This window comes from Ictidomys tridecemlineatus, chromosome 3, assembly GCF_052094955.1.
Source record: "Ictidomys tridecemlineatus isolate mIctTri1 chromosome 3, mIctTri1.hap1, whole genome shotgun sequence".
In the NCBI taxonomy this organism is placed as follows: Eukaryota; Metazoa; Chordata; class Mammalia; order Rodentia; family Sciuridae; genus Ictidomys; species Ictidomys tridecemlineatus.
In genome coordinates this window covers 394,006-406,707 of record NC_135479.1, presented here as the reverse complement: position 1 = coordinate 406,707, position 12,702 = coordinate 394,006, and the positions used below count along the sequence as shown (strand labels likewise).

Below are 12,702 nucleotides of genomic sequence, written 5' to 3'. Positions count from 1 at the left end.
CTCAGAGGCCTTGGTGCCTGGCCTAGTGCTGGTCTGCAGCCGTCGTCTTTTCTTCTGTAAGTAATTCTAGAAGTTGGTACATCCAGTTCTCTATGATTTTATTCAGTTACAAGCACCGTGCCACTCCTAAGTACATGCAGGGCAGCTAGTTCTCCAGCTTCATGTCTGCCGCCTGCATTAAAACCCAGGGCAGTTTTCTCTCACAGTTTCCTCCTTTTTTCTGTGAATTCATTTTCACTACTTTCCTGGAGAATTTTTTCCTGATACAGAAAACTCTACTCAGGAATATTTAATTGACTCCTTGTCATGTGTCTCCCAAAGCAAAATTTTTAGTGGAGATTTTGAGATGTTTTTTATCACAAAGGAAGAGTTTTTCTAGACTGAGTCTTAAAAAATTATCAGTATGGAACTTCACGTGGAACTCCACTATCAAACCCGACTTTTGTGTCTTTTTAAAAAATTAGTGAAAACAATTGGAAAAATCATTAATTCGAGTCAAGCTGAAAGATACTTTGCTAATGTGCAGCTAGGGCCAGTGATGTTAGTTCAGGGTGTCCCTGGCAAGGCGTGGTCCTCCAGAATCGGGCAGGGTTTTGCATGAACCCTACTTTCCTCTGTCTGAGCTTGCAGTGTCAGGGGGCCTCGTTCCCTCAGTCGACAGCTGGGAGCGTCGGCAGCTTTAAGAGCTGCAGTGCTCCTGGTGTGGTCTTCTCCCCGTGCGCCACGGGAGCCCACGCTGCCCCCAGCAGTGTGGTGGGCCTCGGGGCTCTTGTGGAGGGCCCCTGGTACCCACGCCCGGGTTCAGGAGCAGGCCGGCATGAGGGGGAGCCGTGTGGTGTGGGGACAGGGCAGGGAGGGAGCCCTGGCCCAGCTCCAGCCTCTGGGGCCCAGGACCCGGGATGGTCCTGAGGAGCCCCCAGGGCAGGCAGTGGCCACTGGTTTCTTCACAAGCACACGCCACGCACACCCCCACTCGCTGCCTGCTCGGGCTCACCGCTGCCTCAGCCATCCACTCTCTCTTCCCCATCATTGCAAAATACTCCAAAAGGTGCCACAGAATTTCACACGTCCCCATTTTATGTACCCTTAAAGTTCACATGAATTTATTGGGAGTTAGCAACATACAAGTCATTTTAGGGATAGGGAGTGAGACCGAGAGGTCGGGAAGTCGGCATGAGTAGCTCTCGCGCTCACCAGTGTGCCTTTCCCTGATGGAGTAGCGACCTCTGTAGATAGCCTCATGTTGGTGAGCCAGCCAGTGGGCGTGTTCTGCAGTGACTGCTGAGGCTAAGTGTCACGGACCAAAATGGCCGTCAGAACCGGGGGCGCGGTCCACTTGCAGAGAAGCAGGCCAAACCTCAGTCTGAGACATTCCTACCACCAGAGACGGAAGGGCCTTGCAGCGGCCTGAAGGGTGGAAAAGAGAGAGCCGCATCTGTGGCAGCCGCCTGGGGAGTGATGGCTCGGCTGGCGGAGAGGGCCCTGGGCCTGGCGGGTCTCAGGACACCCGGGTCCTCTTGCGCAGGGTGAACACCCGCGCGGCCGTGTCACTTGGCTTTGTCTTCTTACTTCCTTGCTGTGGTTTTCCTGTGTCTCTTTGACTTGCCCTCTTTTGTCCTTTGGGTCTGAGGTCACACTGAGTCCCCTGGCTCTCTGTGGAGCTAGGAGTAGGTGCATCTTGGCAGCCTGACTCCTGGGTGGTGGGCTCCCCCTCGCCCACCCTCACGTTTCCCGGGCTGTAGGCTGCCAGCTGACAGAGGGCCACAGCTGCCGTCTGCTTCTGCTCGTCACTGCTGTCCACCACGCGGGAGGCTGGGGCCTTCCCACCTGGGCCCTCCTCCTGCTGGGCCTCAGCACAACTTGAGCCATCTCGGGGACTTCCTCTCCCAGTCCTGGGAGCAGCAGCGGGTTCTGCACTTTGCAGTGGGCTGGGGACGGCAGGCCTTGGAGCCCGGGCATTGCAGGGGTCCTTAACAGAGAGGTTGAGGGGCAAGTCCTGCAGCTCTGTGAAACCTGGGGCCTCTGCCTTGGCACTTCCCGGGTACATGGCTCCACCAGCAGCTGCAGGTCTTGGCTCTGACTTCTTGGAGAGGTTGAGGGGGCCTGTCCTGGAGCCGTCCTCGGGGATGGCGTGTGCGGCCTCGGTGGTGGGAAGAGGGCTTGCTGTCTGAGCTGGAGGGTCTCCATTCCCGGCCTCGAGGCTAGAAGAAGCCAAGAGAAGGCTTAGTGGGCATTTGCTTAGGAAAAGGAGCAGGAAACATTTAATCAGGTTGCACTTGGCTGGCTGAGCACAACCAAGAAGCCTGTGTCAAAGTTGTGAAAGTAAATCTTTTTTTTTTTTTATTTTAATTTTTTTAGTTGTACATGAATACAATACCGTTTATCTAACCCAGTGCCCCACACGTGCCAGGCAAGTGCTCTACCACGGAGCCACGACCCCAGCCCAGAAGTGAAGCTTTCTTACCTGTGTGGAGACTCTGTGCTGTTTGCAGGAACCTGGGAGTGAGGGCAGTCTGTGTTCTTTGGGACGGGTCTGAAGGCTGTGGGGCTCTGTTCGGGCTGCGGGCGCCATCCCAGGGCACTTGGGGACCCTTTGTTGGAGAGGTCACACAGGCCTTCGCAGGCCTGGCTTGTCTGCGTGAAGTTGGTGGGGCTTGGCCTTCCTGGGGAGCCTGTGGCTGCACTGCCTGCCCGGGGGCTCATTTTGGCTCCTTCCAGGTCCCGCTGCCCATCTTTGGAGGGGTCTTTAGCTTCAGGAATCGGACTTTCTTTCTCGAATTCTGTGTGTTTTTTGTGGGAGTTTGAAGGGCTTAACTCGGAGGGACTCGAGGCTGGGTGGGCCAGGGTGGCCTCTTCAAGGAGGCGGGAGCTCTGTTCCCGAGTGATGCCAGCGAGGGGCGGGAGCCTGAGGCTGTAGGAGGAGAAGGCAGACTCTGGTCTGTAGAATCCATAAGGAACCGGCAGACTGGGGTGGAACTGCTGGAGGAATCTGTAGTGGTCGTACGTTGACGGCGACGGGGTCAGGTGCTTGGGGAGGGGCCCCGGGGGAGGCAGGAAGTGTCTCTGGTCTGGGGCCCCGTAGACAGACAGCAGAGTGGTGTCGCACTCGGGGGCGCTCCCGGCCAGCAGGTAGGGGGAGTAGATGGCGGCCAGCCCGTGCTCTGCGTAGAAGGGCGGGGGGTACTCTGGGATCGTGGGATGCACGTAAGGGGAGATGGCACTGAACCCCTTGGTAGGTGGGATTTTATGTGGAAACTCGGGCGGGAGGAATGGGGAGCCTGCTTTCCAGGGGTAGCCAGGAGCGTGGAACGCAGACTTGGTGTGGAAGGCTGTGGCTTTGGTGGTAGGGTTGGTGGATGACAGCGTTTCGGGCCCCTCCGTGTTTTCGGGCCCCTTAAGTCTGTGCTCCCCAACTGGAATGAACGCCGAAGGCCGGGCCAGGTCCAGAGCAGGCTGCGTCCCCCGGGCTGCTTCTGGGGCTTCCTCCTGCTGGAGGCCCGGCTTCTGCGGGAGGGCGTGGGTCCTCCGAGCCTGCAGCTTCAGGCTCTCCTGCACGTCTTCCTTGCCAGAGCCCTGCTGGGGCTTGGGGTCAAAGCCTGGGAGGCCGTCAGTGAGGGGCTGGGGAGAGGCCAGCTGTGCCGTGGGCGCCTGCTGCCGGGGGGGCCTGGGGTCGGGTGCGTGGGCCCGGGGGCACCGGGGGCCGCGGTCCTGCTCAGACACGAGCGTGATGGAGTTCTTGCAGAGGCCGTACTTCATGTGGTTGAAGAGGTGGGACTTCTCGTTGCAGGTGAACGGGCACTGGAAGCACTTGTACTTGAAGGGCTTCCCTGGGGGCCGCGGGATGTAGTGTGGCTTCTTGGGCTTCCTCTCCTTGAGGAGGCTCATGGTGTCTGTCAGACTGAGGTCTGCCACGTGGTGTGGTCACTGCCCGCTCCTCGCTGGTCCAGACACCGGGTCCAGGGAGATGAGCCCCCGTCTCGCCTTGTGGCCGTGTGCCCGTGACCGAGCCAGCTCCACGTGCCGAGGGCCCGGCGAGGAAGGTCTCGCACCCGCTGCCCGGAGCTGCAAAGCAGAGCAGAGGCTGGAGTCAGGGGAGGCTGTGGTTGGAAGGTGTCCCCATTCAGGCACTGGGGAGGGTTGGAGCAGAGGCACTGCCGGGAGCGGCAACGCGTCCGCTGCACCTGCAGCCTCTTGTCCTCCACTAGCTCCTGACTGAGAGAGCTGGCTGGGGGTCAGGTGGCAGGCGTGGAGGGTCAGTGTCAGTGCAGAGTGCTGCATTTCTCTGGGAGCCCTTATCCCATGATGGGACCTTCCCTGGAGAGGAGAGGGCTCTGCAGGGGCCAAGCCCCAGCTCCCTTGGTTGTCCCCAGGCGTTGTCACAGGGCCATTTGGCTGCCTGCTTTGCAGTGACCTGTGCCCAGGCTCCCGAAACCTGGTGCTTAACCAGGGAAGTGCAGCCGGTGCCCTTGTGTTACCAGCGCACTGTCACCTGCTCCAGCCTGGCCCTCGTGAGTGGCACTGGGGTGGTCTCACTGCAGACTTAAATGCCATGTTAGGTCCACTCAGGTGGCTTGCCGTGCTGTCAGGGCAAGTCAGCAAGTCCTAGTGACTGCGTGGGTCCACTGCCTGCCTCGTCAGCACTCACACTCACCCTGCTCTTCCCTGGCTGTGCCTGCAGACACAAGCACCAAAGCCACTTATCCCGCACGGTACGAGGAGGCTGCAGCACGTGGCCTGGATCGTGGAGGAGGCTGCTGGCCTTCAGCCCCTGGGAAGTGGGCCTGGCCTCAGCCACGTGGCTCACGCCTGCCCCTTTGCTTCCCCTAGGGTTTTGCGGCGTGTCCCAGCCCTAGGTGTCCTCTAGAGCCACCCTGCACTGTGTGGATGTGCCCCCAGTCCAGAGCTGAGGACAGGGCAGTGCCGGCCTGGGAGGCCTGGAGAAGTGTGTGAGGGACAAAGAGCCCAGACCAGGCACTCCATCGGTACAGGAAACGAGAAAGGAAGGGTCTCCTCCAGTCACCCACAGAGGAGGTGCAGTGGGAATGGTATGAGAAGCACATTTTCAGCTGTGAAGTGGAGTCGGTGAGACTCGGCCACAGAGCGGCACCGTGGCCAGACCCTCAGGGAGCAGCTCTTGGCACAGCAGCCACTGGGATCTGCATCTGGGAGGTTCCGAGAGAGCTGTCTCTTAACCTACTCATGGTTCCTGGAAGCGTAAAGAACCGCCCAGCGACCCCCACACCTGTTCACTCCGCTGAGCTTTGAGGACGTTTCCTGCTGAGAAGTGGCTGGGTAGGAGAGTGGGCCCTGCTCGTTGGTGAGACCCTCCGTGGGGGAAAGCAGGGAGTGCTGGTGGAGCACAGCCGTGGGACGAGTGTGGAGTGGTGGGCCTGCCCAGTGCCGCTGCTGCAGCCACGCGCACCTGTGCCAGAGCCGAGCAGGGAGTGCGTGACGGCAGCTCTATGGCTTCTCTTTTTCCTTCTTTAGTAAAAGAAGAATCATGAAGGAATCCTTATGGGTTCAGCCTGTACTTTGGGGGGCAGGTCTGGCCTGGGTAACAGAGCAGGGTTTCCTTGCCTCCCAACGGGTGAGGGAGCCTGGGGCCCAATTCCAGCCCTGCGGGCCAGGGAGATAACTCAGCGGGCCTGTGCGGGCACGCTCCGTGCGCTCCCGATTCCGGAGGCGTGAGAACCTCTGCAGGCCTGGTTCCCATGGCTGCCTGGGATGTGTCATGCCCAGCCCTGGGAGCTGATTTCATCACTTGCAGCATCGTGACCAAGGTGATGACAGTTGCAGGCACTTATCAAGTGGGATCCGTGTCCTGCGATACCCAGGGCGGACGTGGACTCCAAACTGCACTGGGAAGGACGGGAGGTCCCTCAGGATGTCAGCAAGCGACAACAGCGTGTCCAAGCAGTTTGGCTCAGTGCTGCAGAGCTTTGGGGCCTCAGAGAAGCACATGGCTGTGGTGGGCTGCCCTCGGGGGTCCCAGGTCCCTCCGTCAGTGAGATTCTGGTCTGAACCACTTGCCTTTCCTTCTCCAGGTACTGGGGACTGGACCCAGCTGCTCATCCCTGAGCCACATCCCCAGCACTTTTTGTTTTCTGTTTGGAGACAGGGCCTCACTAAGCTGCCCAGGCTGGCCTGGAACTTGCCGTCCTCCTGCCGCTTCTCCTGAGCAGCTGCGAGTACAACCCCCGGCCCCCATTTGCCTCTGTTCTCTGGCCACTTAGCTTTCAGGATGGCAGAGGGGCTGGGTGAGCCCCGTGTCCTGATGCCGGTGTCTGGGAGGGGAGAGCTGCCGTCCGGGGCTTACTGTTGGTGGGGACCAGCCCAGAGAGGGAGACCCAGGTGGCACTCGGGACTGGGATAAACTGACCTCTTGGTTGCACAATTGCTAATTGAAGCAGGGGCGCTTGGCTGCAGGTGTCAGACAGGCACAGCTACTTGCCTATAAACTGCAGCCGTGCTGGGAGGTAAGTGGGATAAAATGGAAGCTTTTGTAAGCTTTCGGGCGATGATGTCAGCCCGGGAGCGCTCTCTCCTACTCAGAGGTTTATGGGGATGAAGAAGCTAACCTACAGCCGTGACCACTGTCTGCCTCCATGTCTGTGGCAGAGGTTTGAAGTCGTCCCGCCTGGTCAGTTTATGCCTATTGGAGTTTATACTCTCTGGCAGCTGCTGGTGTTAATATTCAAAAAGAGCACATTGTTGCCCAAATAGCAAAGTCCAGAGCCTCACTGTTTACAGTAATGGGGATTTGCATTCCAAGGCAGAGTTTCTAAAGGTGAGGGAGCCTGGGACTGCCTGCTGCTGGGCGGTGCCTCTCCCCTGTTCATCCTGCCTTTGCTGCCCTGCGTCTTTGCCCTGTCTCACACTTGCCGCTGGGGGCGGGCGGGGGGGGGGCAGGAGGGCGTCTCCGCAGCCTCCTGGCCTGGGTGCCCTCCCTCTTCTGCCTGCCCCAGTACCGCCCTCTCCAGATTACTTTGGCCATAGTGCAGACGGTGTCCACACTGAGGACAGTGGGCACAGTCGCTTGAAAACACTTGGTGTGCAACAAGTGCTTGCACTGAGGGTCCTGCTGTGACCTCAGCACTAAACGGCCAGTGTCCAGCTGCTCGGCTGTGCCACAGAAGGAAGGTCTTGCCCGTCAAGTACTTGACTTGGGCAGGCTCCCGAGGGTGGACATTTAGGGTGGCGCTGGCCCTAGGCCGTGGGGAGCGGCTGGCTTGTTCACAGAGGTTCTGAGGAGTCTGAACGTGGGCAGCAGACCAGGAGCACTTTTAAGGACTTTGTAGGACACACGGGTAATTACAGCCTGGCTTTGTGGGGCAGCCCTGGGCGGGCTGGGCAGCTCTGCCTGACCTGCTGTTGGCCTGCGTGCCGAGCAGGGCCGTGAGGCTCCTCCTGCTGGTGTCCGGCTGCCTGGCACAGAGCCCCGCAGGTGCACCGTCCTGAAGGGCACGCTGTAATCACAGTGCTGTGATGTGGCAGGATTGCGCCACTCCAGGACACGCCAGTGTCAGCTACCCACCGGGTGTCGCAAGAACGGGATCTGTGAGTCCAGTGGCACTTTTGCAGCGACTGGCCACCACTCCCTCCCAGACTTTCTGTGCCCTGAAATGAAGGGCCTTTAGGACAGCCATCACCCAGGGAGAGGGCAGTCTCTGGGGTCTCTGGAAGAAAGGGGCAGAGCAGCCAGGGGCTGGTGCCAGCACAGTGCCCACGCAGGTTGCCCTGAGCTCGGCTCTCCTCGGCCATCCTCAGCCACCCCACTAGGATTCTGTAGGGTCTTCGCTTCAGGAGGCAGGTGCTGGGCTAGCCTCGCAGACAGACCTGCAGAAGCCATGTCTGACTTTGCTCAGACTTGACCAGAGATTTGGTCAATAATTTTTTTTTCCTTTTTTTGGTTAGTGATTATTTTCATATAGATTCATGACAAATTTCATAGAAGGAAAAACAGCTTGTGTGTGGTGTGTGTGTGTGTGTGTGTGTGTGTGTGAGTGTGTGTGTGTGTGTGAGAGAGAGAGAGAGAGAGAGAGAGAGAGAGAGAGAGAGAGGGAGGGAGCGCGCACCACCTTAACAAGAAACAAAAGCATATCTCCTTGGCCAAGTTTTGTTTTTGGAAGGTTGTGTCAAAACAGAACTTATTTTAAAATTGAAAAGTTGTAAAAAATCTGCTCAGGAGGCTGAGGCCAGCCTGGGAAACTTAGCAAGACCCTGTCTCAAAAAGGGCTGGGGATGTGGCTCAGTGGGTAAGCACCCGTGGATTTAATCCCCAGTATACCTGGCCCAAGAAAAAGTTTTAAAAAATAAACTAAAACTAAAACCAGCGACGAGCAACCTTTATGCCCGCACACACCTTTCTTGCCCTTTTCATGTAGAAACCAGAGTTCATTGTAAGGCATGGTCAACAGCTCACACTTGGTTCCCATCCCCAGTTCCAGCCCTGGGTTCCCAGCGGGCGGCCCTGGCCACACTCTAAGTGAAGTGCCAGCCCCAGCAGAGCCTCAGCCCTGCCTGCTCCCCGCTGTGCACCTGCTGGGTTCTGAGTAATCCCGGCTGGGAGGGAGGCAGAGCCCACCATCCAGCTGCTCCTCAGCCAGGTGAAAGACGCAGGGGGTAGTTCTGAGAGGAGAGAGGTGCACGTACCTGCTGAGTACCTGCTGCCTGCGTACCTGCGGTGGCCTGAGGATGTGTCTCTGCCGAGCTGACGGCGGGGCTGAGGAGCAGGTTCTGTTCTCACGCTGGCTCGCTGGCTCGGTGAAACTGGAGCCGGCTGTTCCAGTGGGAGGGATTTAAGTGTAGGAGTCTAGCCCTCAGGGCGTAGAGATGCACCTGATATTCCTCCGCCCGCAGCTAGGATTCGTGGGTTTGCGCCGACTGAGCTCCCCACAGCCTCACCGGGCACGGTCCCGACCAGCCAGGTGCCACCCCCAGCCCCACGGGGCACCCCTGCTTGGCCCTGAAGGGCCAGTGCAGTGCTGTCAGGATGCCAGCGGGGCAGGGGGTTAGGGTTGGCGTGTTGTGGGCCAGGACGCAGGTCACTGGGTGAGGGCGGCTGCTCTGCGATAGACTGAGGGTAGGCAGACACCGCGGTGACTCCCTTCAGAACTGGGCATGTGTGTGCGGCAGCAGAACCTTGGGCTCTCCCGAAAGGTGGCTGCCTGGCCACGAGGCTTCGGCCTTCCTGGGCTCTGTCCCCGAGGGCTCGGTGGTGGCTCCCCTAGAGCTGGGCAGCTGGGAAGGAGCTCCCTTCCCGCTTGCTGTGGGGGACCTGCTGGAGCATGCCCGGGACGGCACCCTGCGCCCGAGCCTTGGTGGGAGCCGCTGCACTCCCTCTGTCCCCGCACCAGTGAGGCAGACGGGCCACGGGGAGCCGGCTTGTTCTCGGCCCCTGCTCGTCCCACCTTTCGCCAACTTCAGTGAGGTCTGGCGTGTGGTGTTGACTCGGGGACAGGAAAGGAGGCCGTGGGAGCTGTTGGCCCTGGTCACGCCTGGCCGCTGACAGAGGCTGGGGCACCGCAGGCACGGAGACACCCGAGGGCACGCTGTCACTGCTCTCCCCGATGTGAGACTTGTGCTCCCACTTGCTTATCTCTGTATCCAGTTCTTGGACACTTCCTGCAGTTGCCTGGCCCTGGAATTCAGTTACAGCAGTCCACAGTCCTGCCATGACAGAGCAGCTCCCTGCTGTCCTCTTGTCTCCTGGCGTGGGCAGGCCCTGCAGCTCAGTGGCTTGAGACACCCACTGCTTCCTGATGTCTCCTGCTCTTGTGGTCTGGGGCCTGGGCAGGGCTCTGCTGGACAGCTGGGCACTGGCCAAGGTCACTGGGTGGGACTGAGGACCCAGCTGCTCTGGAGGGTCCAGCAGAGTCCCAGCATGGCCTCCTTGGGAGGACTCGGGGGGTGGGCAACCTCCAGAGAGCAAGGCAGAAAGGTCCTGTGCCTGAGGCCACAGGCTCTGTGCTGGCCAGACCTGCGAGGAGGCGGGGGTGCCAGGTCTGGGCCTGTGCCCCTGACTGGCACCCTTGGACCTTCCCTTGGTGAGCTTTGTGCTGGAGTCTGCTGCCGGCGCTCCCTCCCTCTGCTCCAGTGCTGTGTTCTTGACCTCCCCCAGGGCAGGCTCGGCTCGGCTCCCCGTCCCACCTGGGTGCTGCTCCTGGGGCCCTCTGCCCTGCTGGGTGCTGCTCCTGGGGCCCACACAGCCTCTCCTGCACCCGACCACCCTACACACTTCCTGATGCTCAGGTGGGCCGCTCTGGACTCTCAGTTTACAGTTCTCCTTTCAGGGTGGGGTCTGCACTCAGTGGGGTTGAGGTGCATAGCCGGGCAGCGTTCAGGATCCCCTGGGCCTGCCTGCATCCCTTCCTACCACCCTCCAGGTGGGGCTGTCCTTGAGCCCAGCCTGCAGGATCACTGTCCCCTCTGTGTCCTTAGCTCTGGGGCTGCTGTGGGGGATCCAGTTTCCCAGCATTCTGGGTGCTCCTTTTATTTGGCGGGGGGGGGTATCAGGGATTGAACTCAGGGGCACTCGACCACTGAGCCACACCCCAGCACTGTTTTGTATATTATTAGAGAGAGGTCTCACTGAGTTGCTTAGCACCTCGTTTTTGCTGAGGCTGGCTTTGAACTTGCGATCCTCCTGCCTCTGCCTCACAAGCATGGGAATTACAGGCGTGTGCCACCACACCCCTCTGGATGCTGCTGCTGCTGCTGCTTTATTTTTAAAATTCTTTTAGTTGTATTTGGACACAATACTTTTTTTTTATTTGTGTATTTCTATGAGGTGCTGAGGATGGAACCCAGCGTCTCACATGTGCTGAGTGAACGCTCTACCGCTGAGCCACACCCCAGCCCCTGGTGCTCCCTTTTGATTCCTGAGTTTCTCAGCGGGAGTGGGTGGGTGCCCAGCCTGTGCACTTCCCCTCCCTGTGAGCTTTTCCTCGTTCAGTGTGCTCTGTCTGCTGCTCCAGGCCCTCCGTGACCGAGTCCAGGGGTCCGTCTGTCTCGTGTCGGGGTGGCTGTTCAGGAGGCCTGAGCTTGCCATGTCGCAGGCCTGGGACTCACGTGGCCTGGGGTGTTGGGACCTATGTGTGCCCAGCCTCCTGGACCTTGTTGCTACCTCTCCTGTCCTCTCTGACCCTGAAGCTTGTGCCTTGGGGGAAAAAGTCCTGTTCTGCTGTTTTTCCTGAGGCCCAGCCCGCTGGGTGTGTGCGCGACTCTCTGCGCCTTGCTGTGAGGTTTCTGACCAAGGTGGTCACTTCTTAGGTAGGGACTGGGGAGCATCGCAGTGGACCCTCACTGAGCATGGTCCAGCTGTAGGAGCCTTGGAGTGCGGGACGCCGGTTGTCCAGTCAGTTGTGCCACGTGGGCCTGGTTTCCAGGGCTGAGCTGTGCTCTGGAGGTGGCCCAGACTGGGCACAGTGTGGTGGCCTTGCAGTTGGCTCGCCGTGCTGGGCGAGAGCACCCTTCTGTGTGAGGGTCCGTGGGCCTCCTCCAGGTCGGAGGAGCCACTTTCCACACCTGCCTCCTGGACGGAACTTCTTGGAAGGAGGAAGGAGTCACTTGGGCTTTGGACCTTCCAGTGAGTCCACGAGGTGGTTTCCACTTCTTCTCTCTCTTTCTGGGGCACTGCGTCCAGAGGAAGGTAAAGAGGAAGTGAAGGTGCTTTGCAGCAGCCCGAGCCTGGTTCTGTTTACCTCTGCCTCCTGCAGTGTGGGCAGCGAGGGGCACTCAGGACACCCTGTCCTCTGTGGCCCCGGCCAGTACTGCCTACTGGGTGTATCTCAGGTCGTCCCTGTGGCACGACCAGGCCTGGGGGCTGGGCCTGGGGGCTCGGGATGTGGGAGGAGGGTGACGTCTCCACCAGGTGCCAGGTTGCCGGGGTGAGCAGGGCAGTTGGGGCCTGCAGTGGGCCTCACGCCTGTCCTGGGCGCCTGCCAAGAGGAGCCACCCGAAGGCCTGGGACCCACTCCCGAGGCCCTGCAGGTTTGTGACTTGCCTTTCCTTGGTGCACTGAGCCAGTCCACATGCCTGCTTCTCCCTTCCTGTTGAGTATCACGTCTCTTAGGGTTTCTGGTTTGTGGTTCTTTCCCAGTGGGAATTGCCACAGTGAGAGACTGTCCAAGGAAAGGGTTTCCCTGGCTCCCAGTGCTGGTCTCGAGCTGGTTCTGCACGTGACAGCTCCCATTCCCCAGGGACCCTGCCCTCCCTCCCCCCTCCTTGGGTTTGGGACTTCTGTGGTCCTTCTTTTCCTTCTCTGGTTTTCTTCCCTTTTTACCAAGTTTCGGGACTGAGGCTGGATTGAGGGAGGGCCCTGACCCTAGGCACTGTCCTGGGATTACTCAAAGCCACCAGCCAGGCCTGCCTCCCCTTCTCTCATTTCTTGGAGCAGGAGCCCAGGGGTGAGTCCTGTGTCTTGCAGATGCTAGGACCCCTGACGGACAGAGCTGTGTTTCACTTCAGCTGCTGTCTCCGCCTGGAACCAGGGTGTGGCCTTGGCCTCTGCTGCTGAGTGAGGCCTGCACCCTGCAGCTCTGGGAGGGCTCACCTGCTGCGGGGCTGGCGGTGCCCTCTAGCAGGGCCCTCCCCGGGGTACAGCTGGCTGTCTAGAGGTGGGGGTGACAAGAGGGCCCGCAGCAGTGGGGAGTGTGGCTTGTGGGCAGCTCCTCCCTCCTGAGCAGGGGAATTCTGGAATCC

The 12,702-nt window shown here is 59.7% G+C and overlaps 2 protein-coding genes across 4 annotated transcripts in view; one reads left to right on the top strand and one right to left on the bottom strand.

The window, feature by feature from the left end:
* The window catches only part of Tbcd (tubulin folding cofactor D), a 121,640-nt gene that overhangs the window by 52,245 nt on the left and 56,693 nt on the right, over nucleotides 1-12,702 (top strand). The window lies entirely within an intron of this gene.
* Znf750 (zinc finger protein 750) lies at nucleotides 1,075-8,805 on the bottom strand. The gene is made up of 3 exons (XM_040268304.2): nucleotides 8,653-8,805; nucleotides 2,465-4,062; nucleotides 1,075-2,201 (listed from the first exon to the last, which is right to left on the bottom strand). The coding sequence occupies exons 2-3, from the start codon at nucleotides 3,883-3,885 to the stop codon at nucleotides 1,499-1,501; spliced, it is 2,124 nt and encodes a 707-aa protein (XP_040124238.1). The 5' UTR covers nucleotides 3,886-4,062; nucleotides 8,653-8,805; the 3' UTR covers nucleotides 1,075-1,498.

Coding starts and splice junctions, on each gene's coding strand:
- Znf750 (XM_040268304.2), bottom strand. CDS start 3,885: ATGAGCCTCCTCAAGGAGAGGAAGCCCAAGAAGCCACACTACATCCCG. Junction 2,202..2,464: donor AGCACAGAGTCTCCACACAG/GTAAGAAAGCTT, acceptor GGCTTCTTCTAG/CCTCGAGGCCGGGAATGGAG.